Source organism: Drosophila novamexicana, unplaced genomic scaffold, assembly GCF_003285875.2.
Source record: "Drosophila novamexicana strain 15010-1031.04,08,12 unplaced genomic scaffold, DnovRS2.1 tig00000024-arrow-pilon, whole genome shotgun sequence".
Lineage (NCBI taxonomy): Eukaryota > Metazoa > Arthropoda > Insecta > Diptera > Drosophilidae > Drosophila > Drosophila novamexicana.
This window is the reverse complement of record NW_020824768.1, coordinates 2,367,728-2,387,077: the sequence shown is the minus strand read 5'-3', so window position 1 is coordinate 2,387,077 and position 19,350 is coordinate 2,367,728. Positions and strand designations below refer to the sequence as shown.

The 19,350-nt window shown below is 43.6% G+C and overlaps 6 protein-coding genes across 6 annotated transcripts; 3 read left to right on the top strand and 3 right to left on the bottom strand.

Annotated features, from left to right (window-relative positions):
- Nucleotides 1–292: 292 nt before the first annotated feature.
- Nucleotides 293–3,823, top strand: LOC115771033 (UDP-glucose 6-dehydrogenase). The gene is made up of 3 exons (XM_030716569.1): nucleotides 293–594; nucleotides 2,465–2,603; nucleotides 2,660–3,823. Exons 1-3 carry the CDS (start codon nucleotides 445–447, stop codon nucleotides 3,799–3,801), a joined length of 1,431 nt encoding a protein of 476 aa, XP_030572429.1. The 5' UTR covers nucleotides 293–444; the 3' UTR covers nucleotides 3,802–3,823.
- A 291-nt stretch (nucleotides 3,824–4,114) lies between these two features.
- On the bottom strand, nucleotides 4,115–5,275 carry LOC115771034 (SURF1-like protein). The gene is made up of 4 exons (XM_030716570.1): nucleotides 5,012–5,275; nucleotides 4,840–4,961; nucleotides 4,581–4,775; nucleotides 4,115–4,510 (listed from the first exon to the last, which is right to left on the bottom strand). Exons 1-4 carry the CDS (start codon nucleotides 5,213–5,215, stop codon nucleotides 4,126–4,128), a joined length of 906 nt encoding a protein of 301 aa, XP_030572430.1. The 5' UTR covers nucleotides 5,216–5,275; the 3' UTR covers nucleotides 4,115–4,125.
- Nucleotides 5,276–5,370: 95 nt separating this feature from the next.
- On the top strand, nucleotides 5,371–6,562 carry LOC115771035 (ubiquinol-cytochrome-c reductase complex assembly factor 1). The gene is made up of 4 exons (XM_030716571.1): nucleotides 5,371–5,567; nucleotides 5,678–5,866; nucleotides 5,927–6,178; nucleotides 6,233–6,562. Exons 1-4 carry the CDS (start codon nucleotides 5,511–5,513, stop codon nucleotides 6,518–6,520), a joined length of 786 nt encoding a protein of 261 aa, XP_030572431.1. The 5' UTR covers nucleotides 5,371–5,510; the 3' UTR covers nucleotides 6,521–6,562.
- On the bottom strand, nucleotides 6,535–7,369 carry LOC115771036. Its single transcript, XM_030716572.1, has 2 exons — nucleotides 7,204–7,369; nucleotides 6,535–7,150 (listed from the first exon to the last, which is right to left on the bottom strand). Exons 1-2 carry the CDS (start codon nucleotides 7,367–7,369, stop codon nucleotides 6,576–6,578), a joined length of 741 nt encoding a protein of 246 aa, XP_030572432.1. The 3' UTR covers nucleotides 6,535–6,575.
- Nucleotides 7,370–7,560: 191 nt separating this feature from the next.
- On the top strand, nucleotides 7,561–13,316 carry LOC115771032 (ATP-dependent RNA helicase dbp2). Its single transcript, XM_030716567.1, has 4 exons — nucleotides 7,561–7,841; nucleotides 8,089–9,440; nucleotides 11,533–11,711; nucleotides 11,779–13,316. Exons 1-4 carry the CDS (start codon nucleotides 7,834–7,836, stop codon nucleotides 12,565–12,567), a joined length of 2,328 nt encoding a protein of 775 aa, XP_030572427.1. The 5' UTR covers nucleotides 7,561–7,833; the 3' UTR covers nucleotides 12,568–13,316.
- Nucleotides 13,317–14,578: 1,262 nt separating this feature from the next.
- Nucleotides 14,579–18,484, bottom strand: LOC115771037 (hormone receptor 4). The gene is made up of 5 exons (XM_030716573.1): nucleotides 18,275–18,484; nucleotides 16,599–16,782; nucleotides 16,454–16,511; nucleotides 15,421–16,395; nucleotides 14,579–14,925 (listed from the first exon to the last, which is right to left on the bottom strand). Exons 1-5 carry the CDS (start codon nucleotides 18,351–18,353, stop codon nucleotides 14,695–14,697), a joined length of 1,527 nt encoding a protein of 508 aa, XP_030572433.1. The 5' UTR covers nucleotides 18,354–18,484; the 3' UTR covers nucleotides 14,579–14,694.
- Between the last annotated feature and the right edge of the window lie 866 nt (nucleotides 18,485–19,350).

Below are 19,350 nucleotides of genomic sequence, written 5' to 3'. Positions count from 1 at the left end.
ATGCAGACTTAGTTATTAGGAGTAATATGTGGATACCAAGAACTGAGTTTGTTTAACTCGAGCAGGAAAAAAAGTATAAGAAACCTTACATACAGGTTGCTCAAAAACATTGCAATATTAATATGAATATTAATATATACAAATAGTGTAACATTCTTTTCAAATACGGAAATGTTACGCACCAAATAAGCGTAAGTTTAACTTAAAAGAGTAGAGGGTGTCTAGCAGTTCGCCAACAGCACTGAGCATTTTTGCTTTTTACAGTCTGATTGGAAGTTTTGTTAACAGATGTTATTCGGACGCCGTGGAGGAAGCATTAAACATTTATGTGCATATGTATTGTTGTTTGAAAAAGTTGAGTCGAGCGTAAATTGACGGTAGTTCTGCACATTCGTTCGTTATTTTGAATTAATTGTGTGTGTGTAAAAATCGATTTGAACAACAATGAAGGTCTGCTGCATTGGCGCTGGTTATGTTGGCGGCCCGACATGTGCGGTAATGGCGCTCAAGTGTCCGGATATTACCATAACGCTGGTCGATAAAAGCGCTGAGAGAATCGCACAGTGGAATTCGGAGAAATTGCCCATCTATGAGGTTAGTTTAAGTTATTGCTGTATATCTACGCGGCCGGATGATCATGTTTCCTAGTGCACACACATTTCTGTGTGTTTGCATTTGAATAATGCTTGTGCACATGCATGACCCTGTGTGTGTGCGCGTGTGTTTGTGTGCGTGTGTCTGTGTATGGGCTAGAGATCTAACGCGCTGCGTGCTGTAAAATATAAAAAAAAAACCAAAAATCCTAAACAAACAACACATCAATCAGAAGTACGCATACGAATGGCCAGACAATACCAAAACGTCGATGAACTCCTCATGCCCATGTTTTCGAGTAGCCCAGCATTCAACTTTACAGCCCTTCCCCCCCCCCCCCCCCCCCCTCACCGCTCCCATAAAAACACACTAAACCTCAAACCAGTTCCCCAACCGTCTCTGGCTGCTGTTTGAGAAACTGATTTGTATACAACGCGCACCTTGCCTGCCCTCACCTTAAACCTTAGTGCGTGCGATTGCGTGCTCTTTTAACTGCGGCGAAGATCGAGTACATCCGACTGTCGCAAATCACAGGTGCTCAGCAAGGTCAATGGTCACTCTCCCCCCAAATAGAAGTGAGCTCCCCGCCCCGCGTACCGAGCGGACGAACATTCATTAGTCATTCATAAGGCACACACACACACACACACATGTACATTCATCCGCAAGTACATACGCGCACTCACATGTTTATTGAGTGCCAAATAATTACACTAGCTAACAAGATTGCGTACAAATTCGATTCGATGCGATTTGACCTAGTCAGGGGAAGCCGCTAAAAAGCTGGCGCTCTCTTTATGCTGTGCTGTTTGTTGTCGCATTTCCGTTTCTTTTATATACGTTACTCCAGACTTGTTTCCGTCCGCGCCCCAGTTAGCGGCCCAAATCCTTATCAGGCCACATTACGTCTTGTGAGGCAGATAAGCCTCAGCTATCAGCTAGCGCTGGATGATGTGAAACTCAGGGTCTGCGGGCGGCTTGACAGCAACATTTTTCAACAATTCATGAATGCCAACAGAACGGGTTGCGTCCCATGATTAATAAATATTATTATTCTTCGAATAATATCTGTCATTGGGCCAAGGCGTAATTTGAGTTGTATCTTTTTTATATACATATTTATGCCCACTTCAGTCAGAGGTTGCATCATCGCGTTGTAAGCGCAACATTGTAAAAATAAATAATTAGCTAAACAAAAAAACGAATAGTTAATGCTAATGTCGGCGACGACAACGTCCCTTGTTTCTGTGCAGGTGTTTGCCCAGGTGCCAAATTGGTTGTTGCAATTCTTTAAGGCTAGCAAATACGCTAATTGCCTTTTGTGTGTTGCGCTTATCAGCGCGTAGACAGATAGGAGTAGTTCATTATAGGCAGCGGCCATTCGTCAATTTGTTTACCACAATTTCGCCCTAACTGACATTTCTACAGAATTTGATTTAATTATAACGAATAGATTTGCTTGCTCGTTATTATTCTACGTTCTGCTGCAAAATTTCCCAATTAGCGACTTTCGTTTCTTTTTGTTATAAATTATCATGTAAACAGGTTCAATAAACTCCCAATTCTGATTAAAATGCAAAGCTTGTAGAGTTTGGCAGAAATAGCACATTGCATAAACGAAACATCATTAGAACAAATATATATATATATATGTTTCTGTACAATTACCCATCATTTAGGGCAATATGTTTTTCTACTTAAAAAAGGAACCCATTCGTGAACAGAAAAACCCAATTATCTTATCTTTAGACCAAACACAGGCGAGAGAACAGTTGACAGAGCGTTTGAATCGCTCGTATTATCTAAAACTGGGCGAGCTAAGCACATATTTTTATCAATATATATATATATATCAAATTCTTATCCGCAGCCCGGTCTCGATGAGGTGGTCAAGAAGTGTCGCAATGTGAACCTGTTCTTCTCCACGGACATAACAACTGCCATTAAAGATGCCGATCTCATCTTCATATCGGTGAACACGCCCACGAAAACCTGCGGCAGCGGCAAGGGTAAGTTATGTCTATGTCCAGCAAAACGATAAACTAACAACTTTATTAACTTCCAGGTCGAGCAGCGGATCTGAAGTACGTGGAGAGTGCGGCACGCATGATTGCTGAGATCGCGCAGTCGAATAAAATCGTTGTCGAGAAGAGCACGGTGCCAGTGCGTGCCGCCGAAAGCATTATGCATATATTGCGGGCAAATCAGAAGCCTGGCATACACTATGATATACTCTCTAATCCGGAGTTTCTGGCCGAGGGCACGGCCATCAACGACTTGCTGAATGCGGATCGCGTTTTGATTGGCGGCGAAGAAACGCCAGAGGGCCATCAGGCGGTGGAGAAGCTGTCGTGGATCTATGAGCACTGGATACCAAAGAAGAACATACTGACTACCAATACGTGGAGCAGCGAGCTCTCCAAGCTGGCGGCCAATGCATTTCTAGCGCAGCGCATCTCCAGCATCAACTCGCTGTCTGCGGTCTGCGAAGCTACCGGCGCTGATGTGTCGGAGGTGGCGCGTGCCGTGGGTTTGGACTCGCGCATTGGCTCAAAGTTTCTGCAAGCCTCTGTGGGCTTTGGTGGCAGCTGCTTCCAGAAGGACATACTCAATCTGATCTACATATGCGAGAACCTGAACCTGCCCGAGGTGGCCGCCTATTGGCAGCAGGTGATCGACATGAACGACTATCAAAAGCGGCGCTTCTCGCAGAAGATCATCGAGAGTCTGTTCAACACAGTGTCGGATAAGCGGATCGCCATTCTGGGCTTTGCCTTCAAGAAGAACACGGGTGATACGCGCGAAACGGCTGCAATTACCGTGTGCCAGACGTTGCTGGAGGAGGGCGCTAAGTTGGACATCTATGATCCCAAGGTGGAGCCAGAGCAAATTATTGACGATCTGACGCATCCGAGCGTAACGGAATCTCCTGAGAACGTAAAGAAGGCAGTCCAAATACACAGCGATCCGTACAGTGCAGTGCGCGCCACGCACGCCCTGGTGCTGTGTACGGAATGGGATGAGTTTGTGGATCTGGACTACAAGCGCATCTATCAGTCGATGATGAAACCGGCATACATATTCGATGGACGCAAAATTCTAGACCACGAGCGCTTGCTGCAGATTGGATTCCATGTGCAGACCATTGGTAAAAAGTACCAGAGGGCCGGGTTGCTTCGCTCGTGGGGCATTGTGCCGCAGCTGTAGGCGTATCTAGGCGTGGCATCAAGACTTAAAGTCGTCAACATTTTCCAGTATTTACGAGACTAACTGTGTAAATATGCGTTTATGTTTGTGTTTTTTTATATAAATAGTTCAAGTATTTCGCTAGATACGCCTAAGTATTCCTATATCTATTCCTACAACCAAATGTCGTTCCAGTTGCAATATAAATATAAACATTTGCCGTTGCAAACGGATACCCACTTTATACAGGATCCGCATTTCTGTACCATCTGATCATTAAGCAAACATTTACACGACTAATGTAAATTTTATAAAATAAACAACAATACTTCATAAATTGATGACTCAAAATGGTATTCTTCTAACAATCTGCCGATACCAAAGATAAGAAGTTGCTGCCGATAAACTGAACCAGGTAACCAGATACGAGAGATGATCGTTGCGCAGCGTGACGCGTGTCTGTCCGCCTATTGGAGTATTGGGTGCAGCGTTTGCGTCGTAAACGGCATCGAGGAAGATGGGCGCAGCTCCAGAGCTTGCACACATTCTGCCCAAATCGCGATAGAGATAGACTTGGCCATCCTTGTGATCTGGCGTAAACTGGGGACGACTTTCGCCCGAGCGCACGACGGCCGTCAGCTCCACTTCACTTCGATTCTGGCCCGAGGCGCGTGTCTCCTGGTCCACATGCTTTCGCGATATCCAGCCTCGGTTTATGAGAACAATGTCGCTGTGGGAAATTCGCGTAGGAGTTGGGAATAACAGCAAATGGTATTAGGCGTAATATTTGCACGACTCACTCCCTGTCCGCCAACTGGAACGGAGTTATGACGAGGTAGCCATTTCCTGAGTCGCGCTGAGAGAAAAGTCCACCCTGCGTTTCCACTCCATCCGGTCGTATCAGTGAGCGTGGTCCCATCAGCATCTCCTTGTCATGCAGAAATCGACCACGCAAGGTGACCAGACGATATTCCATTTGCGCCAACTGGCTCAAGCTGGGGCAAAGTAAAACAGTCACAACTGGGTGTAAAAAGTTAAGCTGCCAGCATTTGGGCATACTCATCGGGTAGATTCACCGGCGGCATGTGCAGCTGCTTATCCAAGTCCTTAATTAGCTGTTCCTTCCAGATCTTACGCTTCACCTGCCACACGCCCAGTCCAAATGTGGTTGCGGGTATGAGCTACACAGGGCACTTAGTAAAAGAAATTTCTTAAACATAAGGCTACTTACGAGTAGGAACCAACCTAGCGCTGTGATTTTATCCTTGTCCTTGTTGCCAATCGGAATACTCGTGGTCCATTCAATTTTTTGAGGCTGTTGTGTCATCTTTCTTGTGACCAGTTGCAGCCTGATGGTGGGTATTTTGTTTGTGCTGCCAGGCAGGCGTTGCATTGCACAGCTTTGTTTGCATATTTGTGCACTTAAACGAAGCATTATTTATATATATATTTTTGATTTATTGAATTTTTATTATTTCACGACAGAAGCAGCGACCCGGTCTTAACACACTTTTTTTGATAACTGTGGAGTCATTCTGTTAAATCAGCTGTTTGCTGGCGATGCTGAGCAGCTCTGTAAAATCTGCTGTTAACCGGCAGTGCTGAGCGGCTCTGTTAAATCAGCTGTTGACTGGCGGTGGCGCAACTGTTTTTTGACGAGTTGGCAGCACTGCATGTTGCTGGAACATTGCGTTTTGGTTTAAACAATTAAAATACGGTTTAATTAAAGCATGTTGTGCACTCGCGCAGCAGCGAGGCTTGCGGGTGGCTTAACCACGTCAGGATTGGTATGTGAACACATTAAATTGCTAAATCTAATTGCCCGATTATTGGGCTGCCTGCAAATGCACCAGCCACTCTTATATAAACCGCACTGACGTTTGTTTTTATTCTACAGGCAGCGCAACAAATATATAAACATCATGCGGTGGCGGCGGCTGTGGCAGCCAGATTTACCGACCAATGCAGACTCTGCTCCACCGGTGTTGTGGACAGTCCCGGCAAAGCGGCAAAACAAACATCGGAAGATGGCAGCATACTAAAACGTGTTCTAACCAAAGTCGGATTCACGCCCAATACAAAAGCCGTGAGTACTGTGCAAATTGAAAACTCTTCGACAAAGCTGTCACGACTTCATCCATTGCAGCGCCTAAAGGTTACCAGCCATCTGCTGTACGAGAGTGTAGCGGACAAGATCAACTACGTTGCCTTCTTTCGCCATTTTAATCTGCCAAACACGTTCAACTCCTGGTTTCTGGTCACCGAACTGCACGTGTGGCTGCTGATGATGCGCTCCATGGCCGAGGGTTCCGAAGCCGGCGAGGATGGACGCTTTCTGCGCAACTGTATTGTGGAGGCCATGTGGGGAGATGTGAATACACGCGCCAAAAAACTTGGTGTAAGTGTTTGAGTTCAACGTAGTGCATTGCTTATTTTCCTTACTGCTTTTCAGGCGAATAATCCCTCACGTACGAGAAAGCAAATCGAGACCCTGTCAGAACAATTTCAGGCGGCGCTCATTGCCTACGACGAGGGCATCATGTCCGACGACCGAGTGCTGGCCTGTGCTCTGTGGCGTCGCTTCTTTGAAATGGACTGCGAAGACTATGCCAAAATTGAGCGTCTAGTCAAGTATGTACGGGAACAGGCGTTTATGTTGGATAGCTTAACTCGGGATCAGTTCATAACGAAGCCTAACGTTGCTTGGCTCGATCTGGACAAGTGTAAAGTTGATGCATAGAAAATGTTCTTTTAGTTTGTTTATTAAAGTCTATATACACTTCTAAGCCTAAGATTCACACTACCAGATCGTCGATGGGCTCGTCCACCAGTGCTCTCAGCTGACACTTGAGCAGGAAGGCCATGATACGGCGTTCCGCTCGTATCTTTTGTGTGCCCTTGAGTTGCTCAAGAATTCTGGCCATTTTGAGATAATCACTTGCGGGCGATGATGTTTCCCCAGTGGAGGGCGACGTTCCTTTTGACGAAGGTTCGAAGTCTGGTTGAAGATGCTCCTCCTCTATCGCATCTTCTCCCTCGTAAATAATCTCTTCTTGCAAGATTTGATCATTCTGCTCAATGATTTCCTCAATTATAAATGAGTCGGAATTGTGCTCCATATCGCTGACATGCATCACCACGCAATCCTCGTACGACTGCCACGCATCCTGATCCACAGAAGATTCTTTTCCCACCTCCGCAGTTTGCGATTTATCCGTACACTGCGCCGTGTGCTTGGCTTTGGGTCGCGATGGCACACCAGACAAAAATTGTAGACGCTTGAAATATGGCCATGTTGAACCGCCAGGTCGCCGTGATTCCTTTCGATACTGGTAGTGTAAATTGTTCCAGCGCATTAGGCAGAAATCCACTGGAAGGGTAGGAAACGTTAAGGCTGGTTGATGGGGAAACACCAAAAATTACCATCGCAATCCATAATCTCTGCTATATTTGACCAGATTTCCGATTTGACTTTCATAATGTCATAATTCGAAAGGCCCGTCTGGCGCTTATACAATACGGTGTTTGGCTCGACATGATCAATAAGCTTGAAATCAAATGGACGATTCTTTTTATAGCTGGTGCGCATATTTATTTACACTATTCAAAATGACTTCGCACTCATGTTGTAATGATAGTATGCGTATTTTCCGTGAGTTTGTAATCACAATACAAATAAAATATGTATTCAGTTAAACGAAAAATTAAGTAGAGTACAGACACACAATATTGATATTACGATTAAAATATTAATATTAAAATTAAAAATATTGTGAAAATTCAATGTTAAGTTCCATTTGCTGCAACAGTTGAATCGATAGTGTCACTCTGCTGTTAATAGTGTTACCGTACACATGTCTAACAGAGTTGCTTTGATTTAAAACTATCGAGAATGTTCGATACGAAGCATGAATAACCCTACAGTTTCTTTCATCTCTAATACTGACGTAGGTGCAAAACCTGGAAAATTGTAAGGTGAAGTGAAAATTGCAAAAAAAGTGAAAAAAGATATAATATTTGGCAAATAATTGTGCAATTCAAGTGCTGATAAAGATGAACATGTAAGTAACACTAATTTTCAATGGGGGACACATCAATTTAATGAGAATTTTGGCATACGAATTGACATATGGCGAGGAGTGTGCGGCGGGTGGGCAAGAAAATTTTCTTAAACATTGGCTAAAAATCGATAAATCAAAATGGCAGGGAGAGTAGCTAGTGAAAATCACATCGAAAAGTAGAAAATAACGTTTGGAACTGCTTTTGATGCTCAAAATTGAAATTAATGGCGAACAACGCTCGTTCCAGGTATAACGGACAGGTAAATGGTTACATGGGAGGTGCACCAACCGGTGGTATGCCCAACAATCGCATGGGCGCCAGCGGAGGTGCTGGAATGTTCCAGCGCAATCGATCGGCTCCATACATTCGTGGTGGACCCGGCGGCGGCGGCGGTGGTGGATTTAATGGTGGTCGCATGAATATGGGCGGCCCAGGAGCACGCGACGGTGGCGGATTTGGCGGTGGTCAGAACAGTAATCGCACCTCAACTCATGGCGCTCATTTGCCGTCAATTGTTTGGTCAGAGGTGTCGCTCACCCCGTTCCGCAAGAATTTCTACAAGCCGTGCGAGTCCGTATTGGCTCGTACACAAGGCGAAACGGAAACGTTTTTGAGCAGCAACGAGATTACCATTAAAGGCAATGAAGTGCCCACTCCCAGCATTGAGTTTGAGGAGGGCGGCTTTCCTGACTATGTCATGAATGAGATTCGCAAGCAGGGTTTCACCAAGCCCACGGCCATTCAGGCTCAGGGCATGCCAATCGCTTTAAGCGGACGTGATCTTGTCGCTGTAGCTCAAACCGGCTCCGGCAAGACTTTGGCCTACGTGCTGCCCGCCGTAGTCCACATTAACAATCAGCCGCGCTTGGAGCGCGGAGATGGACCCATTGCCCTAGTGCTGGCCCCCACTCGCGAGCTGGCCCAGCAGATACAGCAGGTGGCCAGCGAGTTTGGCTCTAATACGCAGGTGCGCAACACTTGCATCTTTGGTGGCGCCCCCAAGGGCCAGCAGGCCCGTGATCTGGAGCGAGGCGTTGAAATTGTTATAGCGACACCGGGACGCCTTATTGATTTTCTGGAGCGCGGCACAACTACACTAAAACGCTGCACTTACCTTGTGTTGGACGAGGCCGATCGCATGCTGGACATGGGCTTTGAGCCACAGATCCGCAAAATAATGCAGCAGATACGCCCAGATCGCCAGGTACTCATGTGGTCCGCCACATGGCCAAAGGAGGTGCGCCAGCTGGCCGAGGAGTTTCTCAACAATTACATTCAGGTCAACATTGGCTCGCTATCGCTGAGCGCCAATCACAATATACTCCAGATTGTCGATGTCTGCGATGAGTCCGAGAAGATTGTCAAGCTTATACAGCTGCTCACCCAGATCTCTGGCGAGAACGAGACCAAGACCATCATATTTGTGGAGACCAAAAAGCGTGTCGACGAGATAACACGCAATATTTCACGTCAGGGCTGGCGCGCATGTGCCATACACGGCGACAAGTCGCAGCAGGAGCGTGACTTTGTTCTATCCAGTTTTCGCAATGGACGCCACTCCATACTGGTGGCCACCGATGTGGCTGCTCGCGGATTGGGTGAGTGTTTCGTAGCTTTTGCGCCAGTAGCTGGCTAACACTAGCTGCTCTATTGTCTTTTTTGATGCGCTCCATAACCAATAACCGAGCAAGTGTTGCTGTGGATCAACAACATGCCCAAAAAAAAAAATAATGCCAAATGGTTTTGTTTCATTATTTGATTCGTCGTCGTCGTCGTCGTCTGGCAGCGACCGTCAGCGATGAATCGGCCAACACCGACCAGCCTCTTACTCTTACTCTTACTCATTATTCCTGCGCTTTCGCTTTCACATCTCACTCTTTGACTTAATCGATTTTCTCTCACCATTCGAGTGGGGACAAGTTGAGCGTTGTGCATTTACAGGTTAATTTGTGCATTGCATGCCTTAGCTCTTCTCCCATTTCCTGCCGCAGCTTCCGTCCGGGGAGGCGTTTGTTTTTGTTTTTACTTTTCAGTTTTTGCTATTTTTATAAATAAAACAAGAAAAATGGTGTGGTCGAAATAATGAGGGGAATGTGTTCTCCCTGCATTTTGCTGGTTATCTGAAGTTTTTTCCACATATGTGTACTATTGTATTTTTAGTTTGTTGCCCTCCTTTTTCTATATAGTTCTTTAGTTGTGCTTCGTCAAGTAAACTAACGTACCATATTTTCAATTTGCTGTCAGTCAAGGACTCAATGGCCTAGCAAAATACGAGTAACTGAATAATAATAATAATTAAAAAAAAAACTAATAATAATGCTTAAAGATCGTTTAAAAGTTGTGTTGGATACGCTCTTTAAAAGACTGGCCAGTTGGAACTCACTTAAAGGCTTTCTTTGAAGGGTTGTAAACTATTTTTTTTTAATACTATTTTTTTTTTAAGTTTGAAATTCGGAGTTGAAAATATTTAGTTAAATTTTGCGGCCAAGAAATTTTTGACTGATGCCTATTTTTCGTAGTTTATTTGTAATTACCATAAAAGTATTATTATGTATATTTGTATATTACGTCGCTCCTATATGTATAAAACCTAAATTTGTGTGTGAACAAAAATATCATCAGCACTTTTTGAAATGGACTTCGATTTTTATATGGCAAACGAAAAAAAAAAAAAGAAAAGAAAAATGATAAACCAAGAGAAAAAGTTAAATGTTAAAACCAAAAGTTGTATACACAAAACAGATAAAAAAAAAAAGATAAGAAAAGGTTAAGCTTTATATACAAGTTGAGGGTTGAATTCTTAAGTTTTTAGCAACGCGGAACTCACATCACTTAAGCTCCGCGCCCAGGCTACATCTACAACAGCTCAGCTACAATCGAAATACAACAACAACAACAACAACAGAGCCGTAACAACATTTATTACGTAAGCCCTATCTAATTTAATCATAGATCGCACACGGGGTAAGTACTAGGCTAATTATCAACCAACTCTCTCTCTCTCTCCCACACTCTCTCTCACCTACCCAGACCTCTCTTTTTAATCACCATTGCCATTAAACGACCCAACCACAATCCCAGCGCTTGCCACATCTCCATACTCCATACCCAATGAATCCTTAGTACCCTCTCATCACATACTTATTATCTAGACTACATCTTAAGTTTAATCAAGCCGTCTCTTGTATGCATTAAGCTTAAACAAAAGTCAATATATATATAAATAAAGATTTGTGTATTCCAAAAACAAAAAAAAAAAAAAAGCATAAAAATGAGAACACAAAGGTCGAGGTCCACATTTCTGCAGTATAGAAAAAACATATATCTGTTTGCCAAAGATGTATCGTTGTTAATATACGCTAAATAGTATTGATGGCGAAATTTTTGTTCAAATCAAAACGATAAAATATGTAGAAAAAACAATGCAAAACAAATTACATAAAACAATATTAATTATTCAAGTGCTTATTTAAGTTTAACAAAAAAAAAAAACAAAAAAATTGATTTATAACTTTAACAAAAAAAAAAAAAAAACAAACACACACATAAGTTTCTGTTTTTGTTTATAGTTCTTGAGTATGAGTATATATTGAGAAACGAAAAAAAAAACAAACAAACATATTAATTGGAAAATGTGTTTAACATATTGATAACTTCTTCAATTTTCAAAACCAAAAATCACGCAAACAGACGTTGACGATGTCAAGTTTGTGATCAATTATGATTATCCTTCGAACTCGGAGGATTATGTGCACCGCATCGGACGTACCGGACGCTCCAATAATACAGGCACTGCCTATACCTTGTTCACGAACTCCAATGCCAACAAGGCCAATGATTTGATCCAGGTGCTGCGCGAGGCCAATCAGGTACTGCTTAAATATTCGGAACGCCATTATCTATATATATCACTCACATCGTTTATTCTCTGTTAAGACTATCAATCCAAAGCTGATGAATATGGCCGCTAGCGGTGGTTATCAGAAGCGCGGCGGCATGGGATATCGCGGCAACAGTGGTGGCTACCAGGGACGCAATCCTCAAATGGGCGGAGCTGGAAACTATCGCAACAATCAGAATAACAACAATATGCAAAGAAATGGAAATGGCAACAGCGGTGGCTACAACCCGGGCGGTCCGCCACGTTACGATCAGAAGCCGTCGCGCACTTCGCCGCCTGCTCCAGGCGCTGGTTATCGTCCACCAGGCGGTGGCTATCAACAGCAGCAGCAGCAACAGCAGCAGCAGCAGCCGTCACAGCAGTCCAATGGGGTACAGTTCTCGCGCTTCAATCCGAATGCTGCTTGCTTTGAGCCCAAGTCACCGGCACCAGGTGTCCAGCAGCATCAGGCGCCACATTTGGCCGCAGCTCAGGCAGCTGCAGCCGCCGCCGCTGGCTATGGTTATGGTATCGAACAGAAACGCTCTCGGTTTGCCCTGAACTTCAATATGCCTCCGCCACCGATTGCACAGCAGCAACAGCAGCAACAACAGCAGCAGCAGCCGCCGCAACAGCAGCCACAACAACCACAACCGCAGCAAGTGCCGGTTGGCGGTGCAGCTACTCTGCCGCCCCAGGCATACGGACAGTATACAAGCATGTCCAGCAGCATGGCGACGGTGTCCCTAAATGGAGGCGCACCCAGCATACCGGCCAGCGCCTATCGAGCACCGTATGCGATGCCGTACGTGATGCAGCCTCCACCATTACCCGTACAAAACTAAAAATCGTAAAGCCAAATTGTACGAGCTAAAATAACTGGACCTTAGTATTACTTGGTCTATGTTTTTTTTGCTCAAATAAAATTTCCTTTCCTAATCACTAACACCAAGACACGCATACACACCCACGCACATACATACACAGACTCACACACACACACACAGACACGAACACACACACACACACACACAGGCACACACAGAACAGAAACATACACATCAGCGTAAGAAACTTGAGTATAGATTTAAATCTTAGATACACTCTAAGGTCCCAGACTTGTGTAGATCTCCTCCGCCCACACAAACATATTAGCAATATAATATGGTTTAAACTGGAATCAAATACGCTTGCAATTTGATAAATTCCCTTCACGTTTCTATATATACATTTAATCATCAAATCTAACACGTAGTTATTAGGCATTGTTTAGTCGAAACATTTGGGCAAACGTTCGCCAAACATCATTTGGCATTTAGCTTATTATAATGAGCCCCCAGCGTATTTGATTTCTGTAACTATTCTCGAATAACCCAATTCTATCGATAATGCAAAATTTTCTAATTTGCAATGCTCCAAGCGACACTGACACAGAGACAAACAAAATATAATGTCAATTTCTTAGAATCAAATGCGTATTATATCATCTTAAACCATATTATGTGACTAGTCTAATTGCTTAGCTGAAACTTACACAACAATTTTCACGATAACAACACCAGAAAAATAACAATAAAATAAATGTATAATTCCATTATATGTAAACGTATGAATTGATTTACAACTTATGAATAAAGGAGTTCATTAAACATCAGATTAATTGTATTAGTGCTACGACCAAGTTCTGTAATTAACTTAACTTATACTTCTAGAGTGTAAAAGTTATTGAGGGCTTGAAGCTATTCAATCATTTTATCAATAATGAAAAAAAAAACAAACACTATCAAGAAAACTAATGCAAAAATTTGATGATGATTTATGTAAACCCAAAGGGTGAGACGATGGGTTTTTTCTTTTCTCTTTTGATGACATTTTTTTTAACAACTCCTAACAATTTCTTTCACACTCTAGAATCTGAAACTTAATTGAATTGTATTCCATTTTTTTAAGCATTTTCCTTTGGTTTAATATTCAAGTGTTTTTTGTAAAAGGCAAGAAGTCAAAGATGTTTTCGGTAAGATGTGAGTTATAGCTCATTCGTGTTATACTTACGTTTCCAGGCGCTTTTCCACAATTTGTTGTATTAATGAGGATCGGTTTTTCTAAACTTAATTGATTTGCTTTTATTTTCATTTTTAAATATATATATATATATATTTTATATAAGAAAAACTATTATACATCCAAAATTATCATAATAATAAATAGAACTAAAGTATACAAATATTACTAGACAGCATCACCAACATTATATATCATTAAATTAAATGATCTTTAATCAGTGGCTATCATCCATCCATGCATCGATACATTGATCTTTTCTAGCTTCAACGTTACTCGTATTTCCATTTTTTTTTTTTTTGGTTTTGTTTTCAAAATTTGTTTAGTTCACACATTTTACAGAATTTATTTTTAAAAATTACACGATGAATATGATTATGACTAACAAAATTGTGAGAATGTAGAAGTCATTTTTGTTGTTGTTGTTTATTTATGTTTTGTGTTTCTTTGTTGCCTTTGTAACGTGCTAACGGGGTTTTTTTTTTATTACATAGCTTTATGTGTTATACTCGATCCTTAAACTATTTGTCTGGCGCATACTAAACCTTCAATGTTTCGCATTTTTTGGCTGCCTGCTGATTAATCGGGTTTTACATATTTATATATATATATATATATTTATATAGTTATAATGCAATTTATTTCCTGATTCGCATAATTTTCAGTAGTATTAGTTGTTGTTGTTGCTGTTCTAAGTTTTCGGGGGGGAGTACTGAAACATTGAGTGCAGTTTTACAATTTTTATCGATTTTTTTTCGCTTTTTTTTAAATTTTTTTTTCTAGTTAAATTTAATTGTTTTTTTTTTTAATGTGTGTTAATTTTGCTTAATTTTTTGTTTCTTTGGCGCAGTTGACTAAGTATGTTGTGTTTGGTTTGCTACGATTCTGCCTGCTGTTTACATATATAGATATCACGAGAGTTCCTGCGAGAACTGCGTCTCCAGGGTGGGTCTAGTTCTAGTTGGATTTCTGTTGGGATTGCGTATCGGTGGTCCTGGGCTGCCATAGCCCGCCGCATACAGCTGCGGGCACGAGTCTTTTATAAGTTCCTGCGTCTCGCGCAGCTGCCGCTGCACCTGAGGCGCCAATCTCTGCACGCTGATGGCCGGCGGAAATTTATATTCCGTTGGTGGTGGCGCGGGCTGCTAAAATGAGACAGACAGATTTATGTTAGGATCATAAAATAGAGTTCCGAGTTCCTCGGGATCATTTAGATAGAGGGATTGACTCTTAGATGATTCAGATTTTGAGATTCCCTAAGATTACATTTCATATCTTCTTTAATCATTCCCATGGAAACTCTTTAGTGATACGATCAGGCCAGTTGCAGTATACAGAAAGGCGGAACTATATATCATGACGATAGCTTTACAAATGGGAGACTATTTTGAATAGAAATAGATAAACGGACATGGTTATATACTGCGTGGATACTAGGAGGACCGACATTCCAAATCTCTCTAGCTCTTAAGTGCAGACATGGCTGTATTAACTCGACCTGATCAGGAATATATATAATTTATGGGGTCGGAGTCGTTTCCTATTCTTAACCAGCTACAGTATAAATCAAATTTTAGTTAGGATCTCGTGCCCCTTTTATGTTCAGAATTTGCCATCTCATTGGCTCGCCCTCTCACCTGCACGGTGTGCATGACCTCGCCGTAGTAGGCGCCGGCTGCGTTTGGCGGTTGTTGCAGCTGCGACGTTTGCGGCTGCAACTGTTGTTGCTGCTGCTGCTGCTGCTGCAACTGTTGCTGCTGCTGGCTTTGGCTGTGTGGAGCGGTTTGTGTTTCGTAAGTTTCGGAGGCGATGGGAACTGATGCCGCTTGTTGGGCGGCACTTTGGGGGGCAGTGCTCGGTACTCCGTAGTAGGACAGCTGCAAGGGTGTGCGTCCAGCTGTAGCGCCGGCGCCATTTAGGAAGCCCGTCACGCCCGTCTGCATGAGCGGCGAGTTGGCGGCAATGTACTGAACAGGCGCGGCGCTGATTGGCGGCGAGGGTGCGGCGCCATACATCATACGCTTGGGGCTGACGCTTTGCGGCTTCCCGCCGGCGGGCAGCGTCAGCAGGTGGCCGCCATAGGCAGCCAGTTGTTGTTGTTGCTGCTGCTGCTGCTGTTGTTGTTGCTGTTGTTGTTGCTGGTAGAGAACCAGTTGCTGTTGCTGCTGCTGTTGCAGCTGATTGAGTTGCGCGGCGGCAGCTGCATTGGCATTGGACGTATTGACGAGGTTGGCATCGAGCTGCGGCAGTAGCTGCTGCGTGAGGATTAGCTGTTGCTGCTGCTGCTGATAGAGACTGGCCGCCTGATGTTGTTGCTGTTGCTGTCGCCCTGCCATCACGTGCTGAGGTAGATACTCCGTCGTGGGCAGCGTGTTGCTGCAAGCCGCGGCGGGCTGCAGCAGATGGCCAGCGGGGCCGCTGCTGCCGGCAGCGCCTCTCGTCTTGATCGGCACCTGCACCACCTGACGTATTGGCGTCGTCTGCAGCGACCGGCTGGCGGAGGAGCATATGGATGCGGTCAGGCTAGCGGACTCCCAATGCTGCACCAGTGCATTCAGTCGTGCCTCCTCCAAGGCAATTTCCGTCTCGCTGGCCGAGTCATAGTCGGGGCCCTGCGAATATATTTACTTTACTTCAGGTCCTTATCTTTAATTGTGTTTAGCGACATACCTCGTCGATCTTCTTGTCCAGCATGCGAAAGAAATTCTGTTGGCTTGATGATATTTCTCTGCAAGGTGCAGGCAGTTTTAGTTTGGATGGATTTAGGTGTGGGGCATGGGGTAGCGCCACGTGAGGCATGCAACTTGCTACTTACTGGCTTTGTAGCAGCGACAGGTTTTTGGCACGCAGCAGCGACACGGCGACGTCCTCCTCGGTGTCCTGTATGTCCTTATTGCTTTGTTCCTCGGTCTCGTCATTCTTTTCGCGCTCACGTTGCTGCGCCTTCTCCGCATCCTCAATGTGGCCTTCATCCTCGTCCGTCTCCGCGTCCGAATCGGCTAAGGGCAGAGATTGAGAGGGCAGAAGCAATATGTAAATAGGCGGCAAGTTTGGTAAACAAGTGGAAAACTAAAGCAATAAGATGTTGCTTTGTTTATGGGTGCGGGCAGGAGGGAGCACTTCATGAAATGGCGTAGAGAGTGCTCAAAGTACATTTGAAGAAGTCGTAGAAAAGTAGAACAACAATTTAGGAATTTAGATAACTATTCGTGGTATGTTAAAGCATATTTAAGTCAATATCGCCGATTTATATTATGTAGAACATCTGCCTTAAATTGGAAGTCCAGCTCGATTTTATACCCTTTTGTCACAGAATATGCTAGGTTGGAATACTTTATCATATAGCTCTATGGTAAAAATCCGTCAAATAATGAATGGAAAAAATCTGCCAATATATCTATAAAGTCGTATCCAATCTGGCTGGCTTCCATTTTATATGGCTGCTAAAGCAAGAATTAGTCGGAAGTAAGGTTTGTTTACAAACATTTCCTAGCTGAATGCATGCAAGGGTATATAATCTTTGGTATTATTAGCTAAGACATCATATCTACCAGGATCTTAGAGCCTACGTACAAAATTGGCCAACCTTTTGCGGTGCTCATTCATTTAGGCCTTTGCAAATTTAATTAAGACGAGTTATGCATTTTAATGCAAATTCGTCGAAATACGATATGAATGAAAAACTTTATAATTAATCCAGGCAGTCCAAAGAAGCGTGAGCCTGACGAACCTAGGACCAACAGCAATGGGGCCTTTTATGGCACAATGGCGCCTTTGTGTATGCTACACTTTTGTTAACCCATTTTGAACGCAGCCACACACACACGCACATGCACACACACAGGCATTCAGGCACATATACAAATAGAGACAAGGGCCCCAAAGAGGCCACACCCACTCAACTGGTGCGCCCACTGCAACAACAAGTTGCCTTTTAGTAGTTAATTACACACACACACACACACATACACACATGCATGCATCCACTCTCTAGTGAAAGACTGTAAAAGCAGCAGCAGAAACATGACAAAAGGCTCTCGGGGCTTTGCCGAAAGTTTTGAATGTAGGCTAGGGCAACAATTTTATTTTTCAGTGTTTTATTATAAGCTCACACATGCACACACACATACACACACACATGCATATATACATATGTTATATTTATGGCATGCATGCGTGTGTTAGTTATAAGCCTAGTCCTTTAGTTTGTGAATGCACGGCCTAAGCTCTGCTGCTGACATATTAATCAATGATGTCCTCATTGTGAAAACAGGTGGCTTATACACACACACACGCACACACACACACACGTAGACACACGCACGCACACACAGCTGCAGGCAAATTGATGTCGTCATGCGTGTAAGCTTTTGTTATTTGTGTGCGAGCGTGAGTGTAGCCAAGGCAAATAGACACACAATCACACATATGCAGACATTCGCACTCACACACACACATGCAGAGCCGCGACTCCTTTGATTTGCTGCTTACCATGTCCTCCTTTCTTGCCATTTGCTTTACTCTTCGATTTCCTGGGATATAAATGTATTTTGCTCTGTCCACAGCCCATTTTCTGACTGTGCTGCTGCTGCGGCGGCTGCTGCGTCTGTTGTTGACGGCGTCGCTGACGCTGGCGTTGACGCTGACGCTGACGTTTAGGTTGAGGCTGGCGTTGTGTGTTGTTTTGCTTGTTGTTCTTGTTGTTTTTGGTTGTTTTCAATTTTTTTTTTTTTATATTTTTATTAATTTGTTGCTCGACACGTTCTGCGTAGTCTGCTGACGACCTGTATCTGCTGCCCTCGCCTGCTCGCTCGCTCTATCTTGCTCGCTCTCTCTCTTTCCCACTCTCTTTTTATGCCTCTATTTTATTTACGTTTTTGTCACACGTCTCTTTGATGTGTGTGTGTGTGTGTGCTTTCTTGTGTTTTATTCAATTTTCACTAATTTAACTATGTGTGTAAATTTAATTTATTTGATTTCTTGTTGTTGTTGTTGCTGCTGCTGCTGCTGTTTGTTGTTGCACGTTTCGAAATTGTTTTTTATGCGACAGCAGCATCAACAACAACAACGACAACAACAACATTCAATAATAATAAAAAAAAAACATTTGCGAGAATGGAACATTCCACGTTAGCCACTTGCTCGAGCAACTCATTTGTCGACATCGACGACAACGTCGTTCTTCTTCTTCTCTGAGCGACGTCGTGCGTAAAACGCCCACCCACCCCCATTTCTAGTTCAAACCAAACACGAAAGCGCAAAAAAAAAACTTTGAAAAGTAGCGGAAATTAACTTTTTGCCTTGGACCAGCGTAACAGCGACACACACCGCCTGGCCACACTGTGCGCCGCCCCCCCTGGGCGACCCACTGTGCTGCCCCGCCCCCAACCACTTGTTTCGCTCTGTTCGAGTTATAAATTCAATTTACAGCGTCAATTTGTAAACATGCACACGGCACAGGACACGACAAAACCCATAAAAGGGTTTGGCTCCAGGGCTGCCATACAAAAATGCTCTCGCTGTTTTTGTTGTTGTTGTTGTTGTTGTTGCCTCTGTTTCTGTTGCTG

Bases quoted from the DNA above. Each gene is read 5' to 3' on its own strand.
- LOC115771033 (XM_030716569.1), top strand. From the start codon at position 445: ATGAAGGTCTGCTGCATTGGCGCTGGTTATGTTGGCGGCCCGACATGT. The intron at 595-2,464 runs GTTAGTTTAAGT...TCTTATCCGCAG, and splicing joins AGAAATTGCCCATCTATGAG to CCCGGTCTCGATGAGGTGGT. The intron at 2,604-2,659 runs GTAAGTTATGTC...ATTAACTTCCAG, and splicing joins AACCTGCGGCAGCGGCAAGG to GTCGAGCAGCGGATCTGAAG.
- LOC115771034 (XM_030716570.1), bottom strand. From the start codon at position 5,215: ATGCTTCGTTTAAGTGCACAAATATGCAAACAAAGCTGTGCAATGCAA. The intron at 4,776-4,839 runs GTATGCCCAAAT...ACTTTGCCCCAG, and splicing joins CCGGTGAATCTACCCGATGA to CTTGAGCCAGTTGGCGCAAA. The intron at 4,511-4,580 runs GTGAGTCGTGCA...AATTTCCCACAG, and splicing joins TTCCAGTTGGCGGACAGGGA to CGACATTGTTCTCATAAACC.
- LOC115771035 (XM_030716571.1), top strand. From the start codon at position 5,511: ATGTTGTGCACTCGCGCAGCAGCGAGGCTTGCGGGTGGCTTAACCACG. The intron at 5,867-5,926 runs GTGAGTACTGTG...CATCCATTGCAG, and splicing joins TCACGCCCAATACAAAAGCC to CGCCTAAAGGTTACCAGCCA. The intron at 6,179-6,232 runs GTAAGTGTTTGA...ACTGCTTTTCAG, and splicing joins CACGCGCCAAAAAACTTGGT to GCGAATAATCCCTCACGTAC.
- LOC115771036 (XM_030716572.1), bottom strand. From the start codon at position 7,369: ATGCGCACCAGCTATAAAAAGAATCGTCCATTTGATTTCAAGCTTATT. The intron at 7,151-7,203 runs GTAATTTTTGGT...CTACCCTTCCAG, and splicing joins AGAGATTATGGATTGCGATG to TGGATTTCTGCCTAATGCGC.
- LOC115771032 (XM_030716567.1), top strand. The intron at 9,441-11,532 runs GTGAGTGTTTCG...TCACGCAAACAG, and splicing joins TGTGGCTGCTCGCGGATTGG to ACGTTGACGATGTCAAGTTT. The intron at 11,712-11,778 runs GTACTGCTTAAA...TTCTCTGTTAAG, and splicing joins TGCTGCGCGAGGCCAATCAG to ACTATCAATCCAAAGCTGAT.
- LOC115771037 (XM_030716573.1), bottom strand. From the start codon at position 18,353: ATGGGCTGTGGACAGAGCAAAATACATTTATATCCCAGGAAATCGAAG. The intron at 16,783-18,274 runs GTAAGCAGCAAA...CTCTGCCCTTAG, and splicing joins TGGCAAGAAAGGAGGACATG to CCGATTCGGACGCGGAGACG. The intron at 16,512-16,598 runs GTAAGTAGCAAG...TGCACCTTGCAG, and splicing joins CTGTCGCTGCTACAAAGCCA to AGAAATATCATCAAGCCAAC.